Source organism: Schistocerca cancellata, chromosome 2 (assembly GCF_023864275.1).
Source record: "Schistocerca cancellata isolate TAMUIC-IGC-003103 chromosome 2, iqSchCanc2.1, whole genome shotgun sequence".
In the NCBI taxonomy this organism is placed as follows: domain Eukaryota; kingdom Metazoa; phylum Arthropoda; class Insecta; order Orthoptera; family Acrididae; genus Schistocerca; species Schistocerca cancellata.
The window spans coordinates 494,828,225-494,854,391 of NC_064627.1; the positions used below are offsets into that span (position 1 = coordinate 494,828,225).

At 43.4% G+C, this 26,167-nt stretch overlaps 1 protein-coding gene across 1 annotated transcript; it reads left to right on the forward strand.

Moving 5' to 3' along the window:
• Window positions 1–43: 43 nt before the first annotated feature.
• Window positions 44–26,167, forward strand: LOC126162026 (serine-rich adhesin for platelets-like). The gene is made up of 5 exons (XM_049918251.1): window positions 44–157; window positions 9,815–11,653; window positions 17,105–17,287; window positions 20,539–20,772; window positions 25,962–26,167. The coding sequence occupies exons 1-5, from the start codon at window positions 110–112 to the stop codon at window positions 26,031–26,033; spliced, it is 2,376 nt and encodes a 791-aa protein (XP_049774208.1). The 5' UTR covers window positions 44–109; the 3' UTR covers window positions 26,034–26,167.

Sequence of the window (26,167 nt, forward strand, 5' to 3'; positions counted from 1 at the left end):
GCGTGGGCGCGCAGCACCTGTGATGACGGGGTGCAGGTGTGAGTACAGACTGTGCACCGCTATAAAAATACCGTGGTGCCCTCGGCAAGGCACTCCAGGGCTCAGCAACATGGCTCCCAGGCTGGTGATCCTCCTCGCTCTGTCGTTCGTGGTGCAGGTAAGGGACGCCGTCCTAGTCTCCCTCCCTTGGTGATCTCAGGTCTTGTACACAAGACCCACAAGGGAATCGTTAACTGCTTATGTAATTAAATATGTGATGGTAGTATATATAGGTGTATTGCTAGGCGTATGAGCGATTAAGTGGCAGCCTGCAAGTCTCAATGTCTCCAGTTCGATGCCCGTTCAGTGCTAGGACTTTTGCCTGTCACTGATCGCTTCTTTCCCCCCTGTCAATGTTCCACAATGAGAAAAATATCAAGCTGTTCCGTAGTTAGTAGTCTAAGTTCGGCTGTCGGTCCCCACAGTAATTGGCTGGTAATGCCATTTCAGAGGTCAGAGGAAGGCAACAGCAGTCTACCTCAAACATGACCGCACGTACTAAAGCAGTATGAGGTGAAGCCAACTTTTGATTTTGTGACAGCTTCACGTGTACACTGATATTGCAGACTAATGTTGAAACCGTTTGTATGTATATTATTGGAATGAGTGTGTATCTGGAATCTAATGAATACTGCACAATAATTAGGGTGTGCGTACAGTTTCTAAGTCGATAGTACCATACACAATTCCAGAAACAGGCATTCTGATTACTCGAGTTCTTAGACGGCTGATAATGCTACGTTTTCCAATAAAGTGTAGTTATTGAATAATTATAGGAAAATATAGAAAGTTAAAAAGAAAACTTCAGTTGTTGTACTGAGGGACAGTTTCTTTAGAGTTGAGTAAATGCAAGTTAAGCTACATCAACAAGAGGTAATTCCGATACTTTTGAACCTATCATTAGTGAATTCGTCCTTCTTTGGCCATAATTCCCGCAGTTGCTTTGAAGGTATATCATCAACCATGATTAGTGATATGTAACCTAAGAATGTCACGTTTATTAATGGTTGCGTTGCGAAACGATATGAACACAGGGGTTTCAAAAAAAATGTTCAAATGTGTGTGAAATCTTATGGGACTTAACTGCTAAGGTCATCAGTCCCTAAGCTTACACACTACTTAACCTAAATTGTCCTAAGGAAAAACACACACACCCATGCCCGAGGGAGGACTTGAACCTCCGCCGGCACCAGCCGTGCAGTCCATGACTGCAGCGCCTGAGACCGCTCGGCTAATCCCGCGCGGCACATGGGTTTCCCACTCGCTCAGGAGTGAACAGTCCTGTGTTTGTTATCCTGATAACGTAAGAGACCAGAGCTCCGCGTTCTGGCAGAGATGGTCCAAACAGGACCGGCCGACCGACCGGCGTGTCATCCTTTGCCAATGACATCTGACGCTGTATTGAGAGGAACGGAGTCAGCACACCGCTCCGGTCCGTTGTCGGCTGTTGTAAACAATCCGAAAGACGGAAACAAAATTACCATAGCAAATTTTTTCAAAGAAGTGTTGGATTTCCTGATATTACCGTGCGGATCAGTATTAAGTTAATATTATTTGTCCTAATTTAATTTTATTTTTTATGAAGTGTGTTAACGGAATTCCTGTCAGTAGTGAAGCAAAGGAACATTTTGGAGTGCTCACACCATACAAAGATAAGGCCTCCGCAGCCTGCTGCCCAGCATTTTGACTTGTTTTTCTGAATATGGCAATCAAGCTAAAAAAAATGTAGCCCCACTTCCACTGATGTAAAGTTGGCATTGAGTCCCGAGGTGTCATACATGATAGTCAAAAGTTTAAAGCTCATAAATTAGTGGCAACATTAATTTATAATTAACTATTAACAGAGGATTGTCTGCATAGCTTTATTATTATTAAAACACTTGCAGACACTTGTTATTAGGAAAAGAATATGTCTTTACCTTTGTTTCTCCGAGACATGCCATGAAGTTTGCAATCAATGCTGACACCTCATGGTGCTCGGCAGAAGGATGGACAAGTGAGCTGTGCAAGTGTGATGTGTACAGTACGTGATACAACGGGCAAGACAAGGTTGAACAGAGCACACGCACGAGAAAAAAAAAATAAAACCTGGAGTTATCATATAAGATACCCCGGGACTCAAGAGGATATAGTAGATATTAACTTTATTATTATGTTTCACATTAGTACATATCGTTTACATGATATTAGTGTACGTGTCTCTTGCAAGTGTACTGCTAATTGGAAATATATCACATATCTCGTAAAAGCACCACGAGAAACTTCAAAATAAGACCCATTTTTATAAGAGTTCTTAAGAACAGAAGTCCCATATATGGCCACAACGCTACTGAGAACGAGCTAAGCACAAGCGGATCATGTACTCCATAACGTCGTGATCCCAAGCTCTGAGAATGGAAATATGTTCAGCCATTTCTGTTAGAATGCTTGATTCATGCGGTTCCGTATTTAATAAAAAATGGTAAGCATACGGCTGAAACTCTAAAACTAGAGCTAAAATCCAACATTAACGTCGTTTAGCTTTTTCCATTTCCGTAACACTTTGGGTGAAAACTCTTATCAGGCCTATGACAGCGTTCTCTTGAAGAAAAGTTTTGGGATGTCTTCTACTAACCATATTCAAATGATGTGCTGTGAGGCATTCTATATAGGCTCTGGGTCATGCTCCTTTTCTCCCAAGATATCATTAGGCGGAGAGACGCGCGAATGTCGCGACGGTGACGGAGAACGTAGTTACAGGAACATCGGACGACGAATCTCAGTGGCTGTAGTTACCGGCCGCCGCCTGTGTCGTGGAAGTATTCTCGCATAATTTGCGGTAGAGCATCTGATACGGGACGTAGCTGCAGACGCTCACCAGACCTTTGTCTGTTCAGAGATGTCACTAAACCCGCACAAAGATGTAAACAACCATGCATGAGCAGCGACTATTAGACGGAGGGGGTTTCAGTCATTCCACCAGGGAGGAGGTTGTCTGTAGTGTCTGTAGTTTAACCATGCCTAGACGGTCAATACCGCGGTTCGATCGCGTCCGCATTGTTACTTCGTGCCAGGAAGGGCTCTCAACAAGGAAAGTGTCCGGCGTCTCGGTGTGAACCAAAGCGATGTTGTTCCGACATGGAGGAGATACAGAGAGACAGGAACTGTCAATGAAATGCCTCTCTCCGGCCGCCCAAGGGCTACTACTGCAGTGGATGAACGCTACCTACGGATTATGGCTTGGAGGAACCCTGACAGAAACGCCACCGTGTTGAATAATGCTTTTCGTGCAGCCACAGGACGTCGTGTTACCACTCAAATTGTGCGCAATAGGCTGCATGATGCGCAACTTCGCTCCCGACGTCCATGGCGAGGTCCATCTTTGCAACCATAATACCATGCAGCGCTGTGCAGATGGGCACAACAACATGCCGAATGGACCGCCCAAGATTGGCATAACGTTCTCTTCACCGATGAGTGTTGCATATGCCTTCAACTAGACAATCGTGCGAGACGTGTTTGGAGATAACCCGGTCAGGCTGAACGCCTCAGACACACTGTCCAGCGAGTACGGCATGGTGGAGGTTCCCTGCTGTTTCGGGGTGTCGTTATGTGGGGCTGACGTACGCCACTGATGGTCAAGGAAGGCGCCGTAACGTCTGTAAAATACTTGAATGCCATCCTCCGACCGATAGTGCAACCATATCGGCAGCATACTGGCGAAGAAACCATGGGTAACAGAAGAAATACTTCAAAATGGTTCAAATGGCTCTGAGCACTATGGGACTTAACATGCATGGTCATCAGTCCCCTAGAACTTAGAACTACTTAAATCGAACTAACCGAAGGACAGCACACAACACCCAGCCATCACGAGGCAGAGAAAATCCCTGACCCCGCCGGGAATCGAACCAGGGAACCCGGGCGTGGGAAGCGAGAACGCTACCGCACGACCACGAGATGCGGGCAAGAAATACTTCAGTTGATTGATGATAGGAGGAAGTACAAACATGTTCCGGGAAAATCAGGAATACAGAAATACAAGTCGCTGAGGAATGAAATAAGTAGGAAGTGCAGGGAAGCTAAGACGAAATGGCTGCAGCAAAAATGTGAAGACATCGAAAAAGATATGATTGTCGTAAGGACAGACTCAGCATACAGGAAAGTCAAAACAACCTTTGGTGACATTAAAAGCAACGGTGGTAACATTAAGAGTGCAACGGGAGTTCCACTGTTAAATGCAGAGGAGAGAGCAGATAGGTGGAAAGTGTGGTGTCACCGCCAGACAACACACTTGCTAGGTGGTAGCTTAAATCGGCCGCGGTCCATTAGTACATGTCGGACCCGCGTGTCGCCACTGTCAGTACTTGCAGACCTAGCGCCACCACATGGCAGGTCTAGAAAGACGGACTAGCACTCGCCCCAGTTGTACGACGACTTTGCTAGCGACTACACTGACGAAGCCTTACTCTCATTTGCCGAGAGACAGTTAGAATAGCCTTCAGCTAAGTTAATGGCTACGACCTAGCAAGGCGCCATTTGTAACATTGCATGTATCTTAATGAGTCTCACTTGTATCATCAAGATTGCTGTATACCAAACGATGCATAAAAGTTAAGTGTTCTAGTAGCTACGTTCTTTTCTTTATCGCATTCACTAATTATCCCGTTCCAGAAATCACGCCAGTCGGCGTGTGTGTACGCGTGCCTTTAAATCGGCTACCCGTCGCTGTGGACTGGCTGCCTTGACAGTCCACAACAGAAAGAATACATTGAAAGCCTCTATGAGGGTGAAGATTTGTCTGATGTGATAGAAGAAGAAACAGGAGTCGATTTAGAAGAGATAGGGGATCCAGTATTAGAATCGGAATTTAAAAGAGCTTTGGAGGACTTACGGTCAAATAAGCGGAAGGGATAGATAACATTCCATCAGAATTTCTAAAATCATTGGGGGAAGTGGCAACAAAACGACTATTCACGTTGGTGTGTAGAATATATGAGTCTGGCGATATACCATCTGACTTTCGGAAAAGCATCATCCACACAATTCCGAATACGGCAAGAGCTGACAAGTGCGAGAATTATCGCACAATCAGCTTAACAGCTCATGCATCGAAGCTGCTTACAAGAATAATATACAGAAGAATGGAAAAGAAAATTGAGAATGCGCTAGGTGACGATCAGTTTGGCTTTAGGAAAAGTAAAGGGACGAGAGAGGCAATTCTGACGTTACGGCTAATAATGGGAGCAAGTCTAAAGAAAAATCAACACACTTTCATAGGATTTGTCGACCTGGAAAAAGCGTTCGACAATATAAAATGGTACAAGATGTTCGAGATTCTGAAAAAAGTAGGGGTAAGCTATAGGGAGAGACGGGTCATATACAATATGTACAACAACCAAGAGGGAATAATAAGAGTGGACGATCAAGAACGAAGTGCTCGTATTAAGAAGGGTGTAAGACAGGGCTGTAGCCTTTCGCCCCTAGTCTTCAATCTGTGCATCGAGGAAGCAATGATGGAAATAAAACAAAGGTTCAGGAGTGGAATTAAAATACAAGGCGAAAGGATATCAATGATAAGATTCGCTGATGACATTGCTATCCTGAGTGAAAGTGAAGAAGAATTAAATGATCTGCTGAACGGAATGAACAGTCTAATGAGTACACAGAATGGTTTGAGAGTAAATCGGAGAAAGGCGAAGGTAATGAGAAGTAGTAGAAATGGGAACAGCGAGAAACTTAACATCAGGATTGATGGTCACGAAGTCAATGAAGTTAAGGAATTCTGCCACCTAGGCAGTAAAATAACCAATGACGGACGGAGTAAGGAGGACATCAAAAGCAGACTCGCTATGGCAAAAAAGGCATTTCTGACAAAGAGAAGTCTACTAATATCAAATACCGGCCTTAATTTGAGAAAGAAATTTCTGAGGATGTACGTCTGGAGCACAGCATTGTATGGTAGTGAAACATGGACTGTGGGAAAACCGGAACAGAAGAGAATTTAAGCATTTGAGATGTGGTGCTATGGACGAATGTTGAAAATTAGGTGGACTCATAAGGTAAGGAATGAGGAGGTTCTACGCAGAATCGGAGAGGAAAGGAATATGTGGAAAACACTGATAAGGAGAATGGACAGGATGATAGGACATCTGCTAAGACATGAGGGAATGACTTCCATGGTACTAGAGGGAGCTGTAGAGGGCAAAAACTGTAGAGGAAGACAGAGATTGGAATACGTCAAACAAATAATTGAGGGCGTAGGTTGCAAGTGCTACTCTGAGATGAAGAGGTTAGCACAGGAAAGGAATTCGTGGCGGGCCGCATCAAACCAGTCAGTAGACTGATGACCAAAAAAAAAAAAAACTGGCGTGGCATTCGTCTTCATGGACGACAACTTGCGCCACCATCGTGCGCATCTTGTGAATGACTTCCTTCAGGATCTTCGACATCGCTCGACTAGAATGGCGAGCGTGTTCTACAGACATAAACCCTATCTAACATGCCTGGGATAGATTGAGAAGGGCTGTTTATGGACGACCTGACCCACCTACCACTCTGAGGGGTATACGCCGAATCGCCGTTGAGAAGTGGGACAATCTGGACCAACAGTGCCTTGATGAACTTCTGGAGAGTATGGCACGACGAATACAGATATGCATCAATGCAAGAGGACGTGCTACTGGGTATTGGAGGTACCAGTGTGTACGGCAATCTGGACCACAATCTCTGAAGGTGTCGCTGTTTGATGGTACAACATATAATGTGTGATTTTCATGAGCAATAAAAATGGCGGGAATGATATTTATATTGATTTACATGCCAGTTTTCTGTATAGGTTCTGGAACTCTCGGAACCGATGTGATGTCAAACTGTTTTTGATTTGTGCATTTGGTTCAACTGATGAAAGATACTGAATGCATGTGTAGTATTTAAATGTTCAATTTGTTTTATTTTTAATTATGGTTCTTTGAACGTAAGAATATTTGTTGTTGAATATTTCTTTCGACAATGCGATAAATACACAAGTTCAGCGTAGGAGGCATTGCTGGAAAATTCCCGAAGTCAGCTACATCATCGCAATGCAAGTCTCCGACTCACTGAGAAATTTTGAGAGACAGGCTCGGTGTTGGATACCGAATGGACTGGAAGACCACCTAAATTAAAAGGACAGAAGGTACTGAATATTTCTGACTCTGTGACTCTATCCAGGCTAGCAAACTTGTTGCACATGTTTGCGCAACGAAAACATGTCGGGCTTGTAACCGCGCATAAATTGGTTAGGCAAACACTGAAAATGTTTCCTTATAAAGTGGCAGCAGTACATGAATTGAAAGATGCGGCTCATGAAAAGAGAATCCGTTACTCCATGCCGTTTACATATTTTGTTGAGAGGAATTCATATGTCACCTTCTACACAGACGAGGCCTAGTTCGTTCTAGGCGACACACAAAACGCCGTTGCATGATAAAACTGAATTTTGGGCAGCAATTTGGAGACAGTGCACTATCGGAATGATATTTTTTGAAGAAACCGTGAACAGTGAGAGTTATTGTTTAACGATACACGATATCATTGGCAAGCTAAAGAAAGACGAAATCAGTTACTATTCATGGTTTCGAAGATGGCGCTACTGAGCACACAGCCAAAACATTATGCGTCTTTGTGGGCACGTGTCGTCTTGAAACACCTATGGCCCCCTCGCTCGTCGGACCTTAGTCCATCAGACACATTTCTTTGTGGGAGCAGCAGACTCTGTAGTGTATCGCAATCGCCTACGGTGCTTTGTGGCTTAAAAACTGAAATGTGAAGTGAGAATCGTATCACAATGATACGCACAGAAAGCGTTTTCAATCAAATGAACCTGATTCAGACTTGAATAGCCGCCTTTGGACGTGATTTCCAACATATGTTGTAACTGCAGAGCAACTTTCTGAACACCCTGCGGTTTTAATTGCAATAATAGGTGATCTACATGTTCATTAATACCGTGGAAAACTATAGTTTATTTGACTGTATGGTCGTATATTTACGAGAGTAATATTATATAAGTTTGATAGTGTGGGAATGTGCTACTAGGCATCCTGTTTGATGTGTCCCCATGTCGCGCTCCGTTCACCCGCAGATGAAATTTGTATCTGACGTCTGAGTCATTTACTTAGTGATAGCCAATCCTCCAAATAATTGTGCTAATTTTACAGTTGTCATAAACTTCTTGACAAGCGGTAAATAATTTTGTGCGTTTAATGTTTTAGTTTTCCTAAGGATGAACAATAATTAAATAACTGTACCAGAGAGTAAAAATAGAAGGATTTCATCAGAAAAAAGTTTTTCAAATGTGATAGATCATAATTTGTTGATCTTCATAGCTCCAAATTTGAAGTTTCTCGGAAACTTTCACTTGCAAGCCACTGCGCAATGTCTGCGCAACATATTTTATTAAAGCAGGGACATGACAGTACGATGAAGTGCAATGCAACTCCTAAAACATTGCGATGGTTCTACCATCTTTTCCTATAGCATGGAAACCAGTGACGTCAAATCAGTGGCACTTGCCACAAACAAGTAAAACGAATTTTTTTTTTCTTCTAGGCTGAAGCCGAATGGGCCCAGGTATCCAATGCAAACTGTAAACATACTTATGAGGGGCAAACCTTACGCCGTTACCTACTCACGTTACTTTTGCAGTCTGTATTGGCGAAAAAATTCCTGTTCTGCGTATCTTTCTCACTTGTTAAATACTCCTATTCAGTGGTTGTAACAACGCACTTTGCGCATCCATGCAGAAGGGAACAGTACAGATAAAAGAACACTCTCTGCAGAATACTGTGCCATCGCAGGTTCACCATAAACTTAATTAGTAAACACTGTCATCATAGCATTTAATTTTCTATTTTTTTTTTTTTTTGAGATGACCGTTTTCGATCTTCTAATAGATCATCATCACGTCTTCAATCCTTGGTAACCGTATGAATCGCTGGCGTGGAGCAGGTCCATCCGGGTTGACATGGAGAACAATGAGCAGTGTTCTCCACCACGCCAGCTTGGGTGGACCTGCTCCACGCCAGCGATTCCTACTGTCTTCAAGGAATGAAGATCTGATGATGATCTCTTAGAAGATCGAAACCGGTCATCTAAAAGAAAAAGAAACACTTAAATGTGATCGCGAATGTGTTTATAAATAAGTTATAATACCAATGCATCGCTGTTTTCCTAGAACAACGTTCCAAAAAACGTTCACCATAAGTGTTCCAAGCAGAGAAGCGCATGGACAGTGGACGGAATAGACTGTCACACGAAAACCCAAAAGCAGGCTCCTCCAACTGCAACAATCCACAGCACAAGTGCCGGCCGCGGTGGTCTCGCGGTTAAGGCGCTCAGTCCGAAACCGCGCGACTGCTACGGTCGCAGGTTCGAATCCTGCCTCGGGCATGGATGTGTGTGATGTCCTTAGGCTAGTTAGGTTTAAGTAGTTCTAAGTTCTAGGGGACTGATGACCACAGATGTTAAGTCCCATAGTGCTCAGAGCCATTTGAACCATTTTGAACCACAGCACAAGCCTGAACACCTGTATGATTTATCAACCTTCCGGAGAGGATAGATGCAGCAAGCGTCTTTAAGAAACAACTACCTACGAGAGCTTAAAATTTTCTGGACATTGTGTATTGGAAATTATGAAATTTAGCTTGACGAATAATCAAATAGCTTATAAACAAACAATATTTTGTCAGAGAAATTTGCCTAACACTGTTAATTCTTGTATGCTAATAAAATGTTCTTTGTTTTGTTTTAACAGAACGCATACGCGTCACCCCTATTTTTTGACTCGATAGGGAAGATTATAGACGATGTGGCGCAGGGTATTCATGACGCTATGGATGACGTTGCTAATGGCATAGACAACATTGTGCATGGAGGCACCACCACCACCTCGACTTCTGCACCCACAACTAGTACTACCGTCACAGAGGTCACCAGCACCACTGTCTCTGATGCCACTACACCCTCTGCAGCCACCACAAGTTCAACCGCAGACGTCACAAGCTCTGCGACAACCCCTGCTGCAACTGCTGCAAGTTCTTCTGCCACCTCTGCGACTACGTCTGATGCAACTACTGCCACTGAAACTTCAGCTGGTACTACTGCCACAGTTGTAACAAGCTCTGTGACTGCGTCTGATGCAACTACTGCTACTGAAACTTCAGCTAGTACTACTGCCACAGATGTAACAAGCTCTGTGACTGCGTCTGATGCAACTACTGCTACTGAAACTTCAGCTGGTACTACTGTCACAGATGTAACAAGCTCTGTGACTGCGTCTGATGCAACTACTGCTACTGAAACTTCAGCTGGTACTACTGCCACAGATGTAACAAGCTCTGTGACTGCGTCTGATGCAACTACTGCTACTGAAACGTCAGCTGGTACTACTGCCACAGTTGTAACAAGCTCTGTGACTGCGTCTGATGCAACTACTGCTACTGAAACTTCAGCTGGTACTACTGCCACAGATGTAACAAGCTCTGTGACTGCGTCTGATGCAACTACTGCTACTGAAACTTCAGCTGGTACTACTGCCACAGATGTAACAAGCTCTGTGACTGCGTCTGATGCAACTACTGCTACTGAAACTTCAGCTGGTACTACTGCCACAGATGTAACAAGCTCTGTGACTGCATCTGATGCAACTACTGATGCTCAGACTGCTGCAACTTCTTCAAGTGCTACTGTCTCAGATGTTACGACTTCTGTAACTGTCTCCGATGGTACAACCACCGTTGGACTTTCTAAAACTACTGTGCCAGCTGTCTCCAGCACTGCTACCACTGCTGGAACTGCCACAGGCACTACTGCCTCAGATGTCACCAGCTCGGCTACTGCTTCTGAGTCTGCTACCTCTGCTGAGACCTCATCAAGCACAGTCTCAGAGGTCACCACCTCGGATTCTGTCTCTGAAGCCTCTACCTCTGCTGACACCTCATCAAGTACTGTAGTCTCCGATGACACCAGCTCGGCTACTGCCTCTGAAGCTACTACCTCTGCTGACACCTCATCAAGTACCATCGTTTCAGATGACACCAGCTCGGTTACTGCCTCTGAAGCCACTACCTCTGCTGACACCTCATCAAGTACTGTAGTCTCTGATGTCACCAGCTCGACTACCGCCTCTGACGCCACTACCGCTGCTGACACCTCATCAAGTACTGTAGTCTCCGATGACACCAGCTCGGCTACTGCCTCTGAAGCTACTACCTCTGCTGACACCTCATCAAGTACCATCGTTTCAGATGACACCAGCTCGGTTACTGCCTCTGAAGCCACTACCTCTGCTGACACCTCATCAAGTACTGTAGTCTCTGATGTCACCAGCTCGGCTACCGCCTCTGACGCCACTACCGCTGCTGACACCTCATCAAGTACTGTAGTCTCCGATGACACCAGCTCGGCTACTGCCTCTGAAGCTACTACCTCTGCCGACACCTCATCAAGTACCATCGTTTCAGATGACACCAGCTCGGTTACTGCCTCTGAAGCCACTACCTCTGCTGACACCTCAAGCACTACAGTCTCAGATGTCACTACCTCTGCAACTACCGCCGCGGATGCAAGCACTGCCAGCAGCGATTCATCTGATGTAAGTATCCCTATTGTAAATGTTCCTATCTGATCTGTATTTAGGCTATCTAGTTTGATATGTATTCTCCCAACGTCTTTTGGTTTACTGCTGACATAATTCTACACCATTAAGCATCATTCCACCAGTAATGAAATATTGATCTCTTAGGTTTTTATTGCTTGGCACATTTCGTGACTTGCATACAATAAACCACCTGCAGACACACTAAAGTACTAATCTTAACTACATTTAAATACCTGATATAAACACCATTGTCTGGAACACACAAAATAACGGTGACTTTCAAAAAGAAAAACGGTAGGACATCATTCTTATTCAAACGAATTTTTTTTATGCATGTCCCATATCCACTTCTCTAAAATGTTAAAAATTGTCGTATTCCGATTTCGGTGCTATAAATTTCTTATCGCTAGCTGTCGCACCATAGCATAGGCTCAGCCTGCAGACATAGGATGATGTGATCTGAAGGAGTAGACGAAGAGGTTACAGGAGAAAACGGGCTTGGGACAAAGAATGAGAGAGGCCAAAGACTAATTGAGTTCTGCAGTAAGTTTCAGCTGATAATAGCGAATGCTCTGTTCGAGTATCACGGAGAGGTATACTTGGAAAAGGCCGGCGAATACGGGAAAATTTCAGTTACATTACATCATGGTCAGAGAGAGATTCCGAAATCATACACTGGATTGTAAGGCTTACCAGGAGCAGATATAGACTCAGATTACAATGTACAAGCGATGAAGAGTAGGCTGAAATTTAAGACATTAGTGAGGATGAACCAGTACGGAAAGAAGTGGAATGTGGAAGTACTAAGGAATGAAGATATACGTTTGAATTCTCTAAGGCTATAGATACAGAAATAAGGAGTAACTCAGTAGGCAGTACAGTTGAGGAGGATTGGACATCTCTAAAAAGGGTAATCACAGAAGTTGATAGGAAAAACACAGGTACAAAGCAGGTAACTGCGAAGAAGCCACGGGTAAAAGAAGAAATACTTCAGATGATCGGTGAAAGGGGGAAATACAAAAATGTTCAGGGATATTCAGGAACACAAAAATACAAGTCGCTGAGGAATGAAATAAATAAGAAATGCGGGGAAGGTAAGACGAAACGATTGCATGAAAAATATGTAGAAATCCAAAACGAAATGATTGTCGGAAGGACTGACTCAGCATACAGGATAGTCAAAACAGTCTTCGGCGACATTGAAAACAAGGGTGGTAACATTAAGAGTGCAACGGGACATTCACTGTAAATGCAGAGGAGAGAACGGATAGGTGGAAAAAGTTCATTGAAGGCCTCTATGAGGGGAAAGCTTTGTCTGATGTAATAGAAGAAGAAGCAGGAGTCGATTTGGAAGAGATAGGGAAGCAATATCAGATTCAAAATTTAAGAGAGGTTTGGAGGACTTAACATCAAAAGCAAAACGCATCGCTAACATTCCAGCACAATTTCTAAAATGATGATGATGATGATGATGATGTTTGGTTTGTGGGGCGCTCAACTGCGTGGTTATCAGCGCCCGTACAATTATCCAATCTTTGCTCAGTCCAATTTCGCCACTTTCCTGGATGATGATGAAATGATGAGGACAACACAGACACCCAGTCATCTCGAGGCAGGTGAAAATCCCTGACCCCGCCGGGAATTTCTAAAATCATTGGGGGAAATAACAACAAGAAAGCTATTCACGTCGGTGTTTAGAATGTATGAGTCTGTCTACATGCCATCTGACTTTCGGAAAAATATCATCCACACTATTCCGGAGACTGCAAACAGCTGATAAGTGCGAGAATTATCGCACAATCGGCTTAACAGCTCATGCATCCAAGGTGCTGACGAGAACAATACAGTATATAGAAGAATGGAAAAGAAAATTGGGGATGTGCTAGATACGGTCAGTTTGGCTTTAGAAATGCTAAATGACAAGAAAGGCAAATCTGGTCACAAAGTAGATGAAGTTAAGGAGTTCTGCTACCTACGCAGCAAAATAACCAATGACAGACGGAGTACGGAGGACGGCAACAGACTAGCACTGGCAAAAAGGACATTCCTGATCAAGAGAAGTCTACTAGTATCAAAAATAGGCCTTAATTTCAGGAAGAAATTTCTAAGAACATACGTCTGGACTACAGAATTGTATAGTAGTGAAACATGGACTGTGTAAAACTGGAACGGAAGAGATTCGAAGCAAGCATTTGAGATGTGGTGCTACAAACGAATGTTGAAAATTAGAAGGACTGATAAGGTAAGGAATGAGGAGGTTCTGCGCAGATCGGAGAGGAAAGGAATATGTGGAAAACACTGAGAAGGATAAGGGAAAGGATGATAGGACATCTGTTAAGACATCAGGGGATGTCTTCCATGCTACTAGAGAGAGCTTTAGAGGACAAAAACCGTAGAGGAAGACAAAGATTGGAATACATCCAGCAAATGATTGAGGACGCAGGTTGCAAGTGCTACTCTGAAATGAGGAGGCTGGCATAGGAGAGGAATTCGTGGCGGGTGGAATAAAGCCAATCATAAGACTAATGGCCAAAAAGGAAAAGGAGAAAAGAAGTTACTAATTCATCCGACTATTGATAAAACTTCTCGCCGATTCTGCTTTCCTAATCGTAGCAGGGACCGAAAATTTTTTTGTGTGAATTGCATCAAATAAGCTCAGTTTCGTCTTAATGCCTACAGAGTAGTATTTATGCCCCAGCATGTGTGCGTTTGGGTGAGAAACTGTTCTTTACAGTCGTCTAGGAGATGGACAAAAATTTAGAAATACTAGAAACCAAACACATTACCATGCCTAATAGTGTAAGAAATCTTTTGGCATTCAGAACAGTTTCCAGTCGTCTCGAAATTTGTAAATACCCGTTCTGTAGGGTATTCATAGGAACGTCTCACCGCTCTTCCTGCAAGACAGTGGCAAGTTCACATAATGGTGACTGAGATGAATCGCGATCACGCACCCATTTCTCCTAAGCAGACCACAAAGGCCCAGTAATATTGAGTCTGGTAACAGTGGTGGGCACGAGAGATGCGAAAATTAATCGTCATGCGCACAAAACCAGTCCTGAATGACGAGAGCTGTGTGAATAGGGTCCCTGTCGTCTCGGAAAAACCCTTTAGTATGAGGTGGACCTAATCAACTAGAATGGTACATAATCCTTGGTAGTTACGTGAGTTTATGGATGGAACGCCATGATATGGCTGTCCAAATTATCACCATCGCCATGTTTCACTCCTTCGTTGACGGGTGGTTTTGGAATTACGGCTCATTAGCTTGTTTTTTTTGTGATGCTGACAGGGTTCGCGGGTTCTGCAAAGGCTTTTGCGGTTGTAGTCCTGTTATTTTTCGTCACAATCGTCTTCAATAGCCGTCTGTCACGATCACTCACCACACAATTTCATCCGCGTTGTGACTTAGCAAGTGATGCATTTCCACTTTTCCTGTATGCCTTTTGAAATACCAAACACTTTGGTTTCCTTGATTACGGGAGCAGTCGCCACATGAGCAGCAACAATGTGCCCACGTTCGAATTCACTTAGCTGCGACATGATGCAGTCACAACTACACTAACACTGTTACGATCACGACCGATACTTGCAACGTATTGGCGAAATTCCACAAGAGCCTCTCGTGGCCAAATAAAATAGTGCAACCTGAAGGCTTGGCAAGCATCTGCATTTATGTGCAAGCATGCATTTCTCGCGGTGTTCACATAGTTTTGTACAGCGCCTGCAGCTATGTAGTGATCAATATAATTCAACTCTGTAGTACTTCCCACCTCATAAGAACAAAGCATTGCGTTTCTACAGTGTGTAGCAGAGAAGTGCTTCTTTGTAATTCCAACTATCGTGACTGCGTCATGATTCGCATCGCAGCGTCGATGTTTCTCGGAGCTTTATGAGAGTTATATGACATGTATCGCTAATCATGCATGATTATAACCTCCAATCTTTGAGGAGCAGCAGAAATTCTAAATCTGGAAAGATACGCTCGAGCCATTTCATGTGAAACCACTGCGTATACCAAATGTTGTACTCAAGATTCTTTACCCTGATGCCAGTAAAGATAAGACCAGAAGAATATGTGAGGCACGCACCTGCACAAGACAGTGATGAAGTTTCTGTTACGCACTTAGCCCACAATTTTTGGAGTTTGAATATGCTAATTCTACATGATTTCGTTGAAAATTCACAGAGGTTTCAATAAATTTCAAGTTCCTGTTCATGACTGATGCAGTACTGTACCCCTCTTCATCCATGGTTGATAACTGCAAGCAAATTTTGCGCAGGAGCCAGCAGAGGACTTGTGGTATCAAACAGATCCCAAATACTGCTAACATCTCTTGTAGATATGACCGAAGTGAATTACCTCAAGAAACGAGTCTTTGCCAAAATCAGTCTAGTCAGGCATTTTGGTATCTTGCCCGTGTTGGTAGAGAGACAGTTACTGTTGACACTAATGTGATCCTTCATTAATTTATCCCTTTTCTTGCTCTTCTAGACAGCTGGACACCGACTACCAAGGCAATGAATATGTATCAGTTATATTCTTTGTTGAAATGGATTTCAGACTGCATGTACTGTTGATTCTATATGCCACACTCACACAACGCATAATAACCCTTTATTCCACTTCACGGTACCACTAGTTCACAATATCTTTGATATCTGTTACCTCCTACCATACCGAACTAACTCAGTTGCACTACAAACAGTGTCATATATCGAGATACAATGCTTCCTAACATAACAAAAGATATTATTAAGACTGACAAGGCCGTGAATTCTTGCAGAGAGATAAATTCAGCTGTGACGTGGATATCAAAGGTGAACAGAGCTTTCAGTACAACCTCATTAGCTCCAACAATATGAAAGATAGAGTAATGTGGACTGAACAAGTGCCAACCATTTCGATAAGGAGCTACGACCGAAACTGCACGACACCTCTCCAAAGTATGCTTTCTCTATACTAATTCTCCTGGAACTACCACCTGGTCTTACTAACTGTTAACGATATATCAAAAGGTTTCTCCGGTAAAAACGTCTTTAACTCTGTTCCTTTTTAGTATCCGTTTTTTATGAATATCTCAAAAGTCAGAGGCACGGTACATCAGTTACATAACCACGGAAAAAACACGCTTGAAACCGTACGGTTTACTTATACATGGATGCCTCTGGACAGGCAAAGAAAATTGGTAAAAACGTAATAGATGTTTGGCGACTCCAAAACAATATCAGATCATTTTGACCATGCACAACAAGCAGAAATCAAACGATAATAATAGCTTCATTCAAGGTGAATGCTGTTGCTTTTGGACTCAGTAATGTGATAGAAACTAGAAAAGAATTTGTCTTTTCATTGCAGAGTGAACACAAGGAATCAAGTAAAGTTCCCTTCTCAGCGTGTTACAAAAAAATGAATCTCTGGAGAGTTTTGTTGTTATTTTTCAGGATTCTTCGTCGGGACTTGGCGGCTTCTTTGATGCTATAAAGAAGGCTATCGAGAACGCCAAGAATGTCGCAGAGAACATAATCCAGGACATCGTTGACACTGTAGGAGATATAACTGAGGAGATCGTCGAGAAAGTACAGGACTTTGTAAATACCACTCAGTCCCAGCTTAAAGACATCCAGGTGAGTTGGCCGTTTTCTTTTTTCTTCTTCAATTTCGAGATGTAAAGAAAAATTATAACAAGAGAATCAATGTTCACTGAAACCTGGATTCCTGATCTCAAACGCATTCTACATCCATTTAATGATAGCTCGATATGACGATACCGAAATTTCTTTACATCATATTTCTATCACATATTTCGTCATAACTTATGACTACCACTTATCCCTAACCTGCTTTTAGACTACCTGGAACACTACTCAGACTGTACCCCTATCTAGAAGCATACGAAATTCACACACTCGCGAACTTGCCTGCTCACAATCCTCCTAGGCTTTCTGGAAAAACTTAAGAATGTTACATCCTACAAGCCACTGCCAAATTCATGAAATACAGCACCTCTCTACTAGTTCTGAACTGCCTTGTTACCCCCAGAGAACACCACAGACCACCAGTGACTGTGTCCAGTCGAATGAGTATATAGGACAGGACGTAAGAAGCAATGCATGGAAGCAGTTATAAAGATTTTGACAAGGTCTGATTTTCAGTATGGTGGGGCAAGTCTGAGAGTGCGACGAGCAATTCTGAAATCCTGAGGCTGCTATCCTCAAGACTTTGCATTACGCTTTGTACTGTACACGCCCTACTGAAGTGTGCCTGAGTTGTGGTTTTCTGGGGGGGGGGGGGGGGGGGAGGAGGGTGGCGGGAAAGGCAACTGCCTGTATACTGTAGTTAAAAAAAAATTTTTGGATCAATTTTTTATAACTAGGAACCACCATGTGCCATGAGTGGCCATCGTGTGTGTAACGATTCTGGCAGTGTACTTGGGAGATGTTCAGGTCGTTAATTCTACATCTGTAACCTGCAGACCACTGTGAAGTTCATGGTGGAGGGCACTTCCCATTTGCTTAAAACTGTCGGAGTTTTGTGTCGATAGACGAATCGACTCCTCACGATCTTTGTGAGTTCAGTACACAGGGGATTGTAATGCAATTAAAGATGGCTCTTGAAATCTAACAAGTAGGCTTTCTTGGGGTAGTCGGTGTGAATCTAAAAGCTTCTGCCAGTCCAGGTTCCTCAGCGTCATCAAGACGCTCTCTTATTGGCCAAACGAGCCTGTGACCATTCTCACAGCCCTTCTTTGAATACGTAGAATACCATCTGTTTAATCCTATCTGGTATAGGTCCCACACACTTGAACAATATTCTAATACGGTCCGCATGAGTTTGTAAGTAATCTCTTTGACTAGTGCCATTTTATCATTAAACCTATGCCTCCCACCTAATTTGCGTCTGATTGAGCCTATCCCTACAAATGAATGAAAAACGACTCCAGTTTCTGTTGAGAACGTGTCCGCTACTGGTTTCGATATCTGAGTTAGGAGAATTTCAAGAGAATCTGAAAAATTACGCTGTAGAGAATCAATGTCCAGATGGGAAAAGTACAAGTCAGGTGGATTTAAAATGTTACGTTCCTAGTGATATATTTGAAATATGCATTACTTGTACTTTCATAATTTGTAAGTTGCTTATCTACAGCATAATTTTTCAGATCTACTTGAAAATTGTCCAGTATAAACGCCGAAACCGCTAACTGACTCAATAAAGTTCTCAGCACCAACTGGGTGGTTTTTCATTAATTAAACAGTTGCGGAATCAGCACATGAAGAAATTAGGTAACATTAGTTCTGCTCCAGTTTCGCCGTCTGATGCTGCACTCGGCTATAAATATTCTGAATGAAAGCAGTCTCGATTGCACAACTGCTTTTGTTATCGTAAGGCGTCATCAGATTATGAAAGCTGTTGTAGGATAAGCGGCATATGTCAGCTGCTAAGGAACTTTTGGATACAACATCAAGCTGTCAAATGTCTTCAGACACGTGAAGGACCTTACGTGTACTAAAGCAGTCTCAGCCTGGTGTACGCAGTCCTGAACCACGCATGCAGCATGTGGATGTAAAGCCTGCTTTAGTACGAGTAAGGTCCTTCACTTATCCTACTACATTTTTACGTATATGATGCTGCCTTAAAAGGCCGAATCGCGCAATTGTTAGTAATAGAAACAATTTCGCAGCCGAGACTGTTTTCCTTCAAAATGGAGAGTCTATTAATTCTACAAATTGCTACATCTAGGTGTTTCTATGAGTTGAGTGATTCCAGCTGCGACTCACTGATTTTTTAGTCATATGTCTTTTTTCCGTTTTGTACACACAATTTGACATTTTTGAACATTTAAAGCAAGCTGGCAGCCTTTACACCACTTCGAAATTTAAACAATATCTAAATGGATATTTGTGCAGCTTTCTTCTGACAGCCGAAATTCTGAGGTTATTGTTAATATTGCCTGCGAGATCTTTATACAATATGAACAAGAAAGATTCGAACACATTTTACGGAAACTTCCTGGAGGATTAAAACTGTGTGACCTACCAAGAGTCGAACTCGGGGCCTTTGCCTTCTGCGGGCAAGTACTCTACCAACTGAGTTACCCATGCACGGCTCACGCCCCGTCCTCATAGCTTTAATTCCGGCAGTACCTTTCATTCTAGAAACATTTTACGGAACATTGCTAAAGTTAATTCTACATCTGTCGATGACTCTCCATCCAAGATAACATTCCTGGACCCCCGATACTGTCATAAATTTCTTATAATCGGACTTTCCTTCACAAACGTTGGTGTGGTACTGAATCAAATGCTTTTCGGAAATCAAGGAGTACTGCAGCTACTTGACTGACTTGATCAATGTCTTTCAAAATGTCAGGAGAGAAAAGACTTGGGGTTGGCTTTCACTTGAACTATGTTTTTGGAATCCATTGTGGTTGTCCTGAAGGATGTCATTGCATTTCGTTTGAGGTCAGAATATGTTATAACATTCTAACACAGATGGATTTCAAAGATATTGGATTACTGTGTCTATAAAGAGATGTGACCAGTGCTTTCTTGCAACCTTTTGGCACAGTAATTTGTGGGAGGGATTTACTTCATAAATGAGCTGGACGGGAGAATGGAGCTTTGTTCAGTTTTAGGATTTCAGCTGTTTATCGACGCTAATGACACTATCTACAGCATTCATTTTATTCAGTGGCGTCAGAATTCAATTTGTGCAATATTCCTGGATGTTCCGATGTGAGGCAAAGTTTGAAGATGCTGTTAACTATTTCCTCTCTCACTTTGTGCCGTCTCGTTCTACTCTATCGATTCTAAGAGCTCTGCAAACACGTTAGTGAATCGGCAGGCGCTAATCTTCTCTTTCCGGTTACTCTTTCCAGTCAGCTGTCGAAAATTCGATCGCCAGCGTGTCTTCAGAGCTGGCGAGCCTCGCGTCTGGGGCCGTGTCGGCCCTGGAGACGGCCGTGGCGGACCTGGGGACGCTGACGCTGAACAACATCGAGCAGGCCGAGGAGGACATGGAGGCTGCCATCAACGCCACGCAGAAGCTCGCGGCCGCCGCCAGCGGCTTCGCTTCCAGCGCCGTCACCGACGTCGTCAGTTCCATCGAGGGGGTAAGCAGCCTGCCGACAATTCTCAACCTGAAATACTCTACCGACCATCATAACTGCAGCACTGAGAAGGGCAGCAAATAAGAGAATCTTACACAAGTGGTGTCCGTTCTTTCAAACATGCCCGAAAGAACAGACATCGCATACATAATCCAAGCGAGGACGGCCAATGATCACTTCATTTCCCATCCTCGAACTATTACGGTAATTGGCGAAATGCCGCGAGCAATGAAGTTGAAGGGCAATAGGCACTACATACACATATCAAAGAAGACAGTTTTGCATCACCCTGGTTCCCAGAGCTCCTGAAGATAGCCGTTGACTGTCGATATTCTATCACAGACACAGTCCCTTCGACTGTTCACAGATGTCCCTGCCTGCCGAGCGGTTCTAGGCGCTTCAGTCGGGAACCACGCTGCTACTACGGTCGCAGGTTCGAATCCTGCCTCGGGCATGGATGTGTGTGATGTCCTTAGTTAGGTTTAAGTAGCTCTAAGTCTAGGGGACTGATGACCTCAGACGTTAAGTCCCATAGTGCTTAGAGCCAGAGATGTCACTAAACCCGCGTACAGATATAAACAACCATGTATGAGCAGCGATTATTAGACGGAGGGGGTCCGACAGCCGACCAGTTCCGGTCATCCCACGAGAAGGGAGGTAAACGGCTCGTGTTGTCTGTAGTTCAGCCATGCATAGACGGTCAATACCGCGGTTCGATCGCGTTCGCTTTGTTACTTCGTGCCAGGGAGGGCTCTCAACAAGGAAATTTCCCAGGCGTCTCGGAGTGAAGCAAAGCGATGTTGTTCGGAGTTGCAGGAGATACAGAGAGACACGAACTGTCAATTACATGCCTCGCTCGGGCCGCCCAAGGGTTACTACCGCAGTGGATGACCGCTACCTACGGATTATGGCTCGGAGGAACCCTGACAGCAACGCCACCATGTTGAATAAAGCTTTTCGTGCAGCTACAGGACGTCGTGTTACCACTCAAAAACTGTGCGCAATAGGCTGCATGATGCTCAACTTCACTCCCGATGTCCATGGCGAGGTCCACCTTTGCAACCACGACACCATGCAGCGCGGTACAGATGGACCCAACAACATACCGAACGGACCGCTCAGGATTGACATAACGTTCTCTTCGCCGATGAGTGTCGCATATGCCTCAACTGGATAATCGTCGGAGACGTGTTTGGAGATAACCTGGTCACGCTGAATGCCTTACACACACTGTCCAGCAAGTGCAGCAAGGTGGAGGTTCCCTGCTGATTTGGGGTTGCATTATGTGTGGCAGACGTACGCCGCTGGTGGTCATGGAAGGCGCTCTAACAGCTGTAAGGTATTTGAATGCCATCCTCCGACCGACAGTGTAACCTTATCGGCAGCATATTGGCGCGGCATTCATCTTCTTCGACGACAATTCGCGCCCCCACGTGCGCATCTTGTGAATGACTTCCTTCAAGATAACGACATCGCTCGACTACAGTGGCCAGCATGTTCCCCAGGCATGAACCCTATCGAACTTGCCTGGGATAGATTGAGAAGGGCTATTTATAGACGTCGTGACCCACCAACCACTGTGAGTGATATACGCTGAATCGCTGTTGAGGAGTGGGACAATCTAGACCAACAGTGCCTTGATTAACTTGTATATAGTACGCAGCGACGAATACAGGCAAGCGTCAATCCAAGAGATTGTGCTACTGGTACCGGTGTGTGCAGCAATCTGGACCACCGCCTCTGAAGGTCTCGCTGTATGACGGTACATCATGCAATGTGTGGTTTTCATGAGCAATAAAAAGGCCGGAAATTATGCTTATCTTGATCTCCGTTCCAATTTCCTGTACATGTTCAAAGTCTCGGCACCGAGGTGATGCAAAACTGCTTTGATGTGTGTGGTAGTGCGAGGATAAGTTTAGAATATAGACCTGCCGGCAAGGGTGCTAGAGCAGTCCGTGCAGTTGCTCTGACCTCTTTGTCCAGATGACGCAATGGTCAGCTCATCTACCTAGTAACCAGGAGACCTGGATTCGATTCCCTCTCTGATACAAATTTTCTTCCCACTGACGTAAATCAATGCCCACTGGTAGCTAATGTCAGTAATTACTTTATGTCTTAACGAAATCTTACTTATTCTACGTACGCAGTCCAATAGAAAAAATACAGATGATTTGCGGTTTGCAGCGTGCGACATTTAGTAGACTGAAGTGCCACCTCTGGCAGAAAATAATGGCCCCAACGCGGATACTCATCGATTCGAAATGAGCTTTGGCAGATACGAGTACTTAAGCATAAAAAGCAGGGTTCCACGGCCGCTGTTTCCATCCTTCGTGATTTTTGTTTAATGAGCATTAGCCACAATCCAAGGTATATTTCCTTGTCCAATGATTCGCCTTCCATTGGTGGAAACAACAACAGCGGTTATAATAACTCAGATAGCAGTTACAGTCACAAACACGCTCAGAAAATCCATTTTTCCGATACCATAGTTTTACCAAGATGCAGTCATTACTATGCTGTGATCAACGAGTTTAAATTTCATAGAGTGGCTAACACACAAGTAACAGCTATATAGACGGTGAGCAGAACACTGAAAGGAGGCAGTCTATAGTCCCACTGTGCTGAAAGTGAACTGCTTCATTTGGTGAATCGTTTAATTTTTTCCTTGCAAATTGTTTAGCGATACATAAATTAAACACGCCTAAAGTGTGTTCAGCATTCAGCTGCACTAATCGAAGTGACAGGAGCTAACATAGAGATGGGAAGGAAATATGAAACGTGACAAACTGTTTCGAACTACAACGAGCTACATCTCTCAAATCATTTTGAAGCAAATATATGAACGCCACAAATGATCAGAGGTGCCTTTTGTTCAAAGCACTCCCAACAGTCTTTAATTCTCCACAACGTTCTTTAAAAAAACGATGAAATCGTACACCTAGAGTCCAGATAGCTATTTTTGGAAAATTTTGTCAATAATACTCTTACTGAGTCATCAGTAGCACAAACTAAGTGTGTAATTTAATAATTATAGTGCTTTAACATATTATCATACCAACAGAAATACCGTTTCATTTAGCTAATCACAACGCATTTCGAAGATTATCGATTGGTACATGCTTATTTTGCACATATTTGCTTTCAGTTTTCGTGCAACAACAAGTTACCATGGGTGGACTAAAATGTTTTGAATAGTCTTGCAGTTTTATCTACATCGAAAAGTTTATCCATATTTTGACTAAGCCGCGCGAGCTAGCCGCGTAGTCTAAATCGCCTTGCCACGGTTCGCGCGGCTCCCCCCGTCGTCGGTTCGAGTCCTCCCTCGGGCATGGGTGTGTGTGTTGTCGTTAGCGTAAGTCAGTTTAAGTTAGATTAAGTAGTGTGTAAGCCTAGGAACAGATGACCTCAGCAGTTTTGTCCCATAGGTACTTACCACAAGTTTCCAAAGTAAAACTTTCCTTGTTGCTGCCAGTATGGACAGAAATAAGAGCATTTTACTGTTGTTTGAGTAAAAAGTAAAGCTATCTTGATCTGTTTTAACGTTAGTCAAAGTCAGTTTCAAGGTGGAGGGGGTGACCCAGCAGACAACGCCCTTGTCTACAGATAAAATAACGGGTGTATGTCTACTAAATGAAATTTAAACTCATTGGCTGCGATGTATAGATAAGCTATATAAATTCAAAAGTACAAAAACAGTTTAACAAAAAAAAAAGTATTGAAATTAGACGATTTCTGGGCGATAGTTCTAGATAAAGCGAACATCATTAAATATTTTGCTCTACAAGTTTCCAAACACACGTCGGCCCGACTATGCGATCTTGGGCAGCGGGCTGATAACGTGAGGGATCGACATTTACTTGGATATGTATGAATCTGAAGGAGAAACCCATTGCGTAACTATTTGTATAAGGTATGTGTCGTTATTCCTACCAGTTCACGTTTGTTGCATGCTACCTTCACAGTGTTGCAATTTTAATAGGCAGCCTTGTATATGTGGGTATCACAGTACCGACGAAATCCTAGTATAGTAGAACCAAACCTTCGGCATACTCCTGGAGACTATTTGGACCCTATAGAAACATGTGAAACAGCTTGAAGTACGAATAGTACGGAAAACCATTCTGTTTTGCTTTTTTTTTCCCTGAAATGCGCAACACAGTATAGTGGATCGTATAAATTTCTATTAATTCCGTAATCACAGTTTTCAACTTCTTAAAGACGGTAACATCTTTTCAACTAAACGAATAGTGACCAGAGAATCTTAAAATACGACCAATACGTCTTAGCAACTACATTAATTACAGAGATATGGACATTACTTTTTTTAAATTGAGTTACGATATTTTTATCTACAGAATATCTAATCTAGAAGAGATAAATTCGGTGATGTAATTCTTTTGTATGTTTGACAAGTCGTTATGGAGTAAAACTAAGTTGAACGTACATGTTCGTGTAATTGTTGAAGCCGTTTAAACGACACGCCGTCTGCAAGTTTACTCTGTTCTGCATGGAAACCAGCGTCATCGAGGCAAGAAATAATGCTCACGCCACCCCTACGTCATCGACACAAGAGTTACTTCATTAGTTCTGTCCTGCCGTTATTAGGAATCGACTGAACTGAAGTTAAATTTTTGCAAGATGTGACGCTCTGGAACTTTCGCGTGTGAACTCGAAAACGTGAGTCTCTGTGCCAAGTGGCGGAGTGTCATTCAAACGGCCGTAACAGCAGCACAATGATCACCACACTCTATGTACTTTTTATTCCGAAAATTTTTGTCAGGCCTACAACAGAATTATATCATGGAATTTTTATCTCATACAAATCTACTAACAAGCTGTAAAGACGTAGTTCCAATAGATTAAAAAAATGCCGAAGCCGGAACGTGGCTGACAAATGCATTAGTGTAAATGTGTTGGTGTGTTTTTTTTGTTTTTTTTTTTTTCGTGAACCCTTGGTCGCTATTCTTGTAGATGTAACGAGATGTTAAACATCTGGAATACAGCCCTTACATGGAATACAGCCGTACATCAGCAATTACGGCTTCTACACGTTCGTACAGCGGTAAATTTGAAATACGAACTCGACTGCCCTTATCGACCACGTCATTTGTTTAGAGCCTTTACTGGCATTTACAGCCGCTGTGTGAACAGATTAGCATGTGACCCTGACTGGAGCCGTTGTCTGTGTGCAGGCTCTGAACAACACGGAGTCGCTGTTCGACAGTCTCAAGACGAAGCTGAAAAGCAGCAGCAGCAGCTCGTGAGCGACGCAGCCAGAAGCACGAGCGGCAGGCAGTCTTGCGGCGTCCAGCTTGTTACGTCTCCGGAAGCGCCAGTTTCTCCACTAGAAGAACTTGTTGTTGAGCATGCCGCAGTGAAATAAAGTGCCGTTCCTATA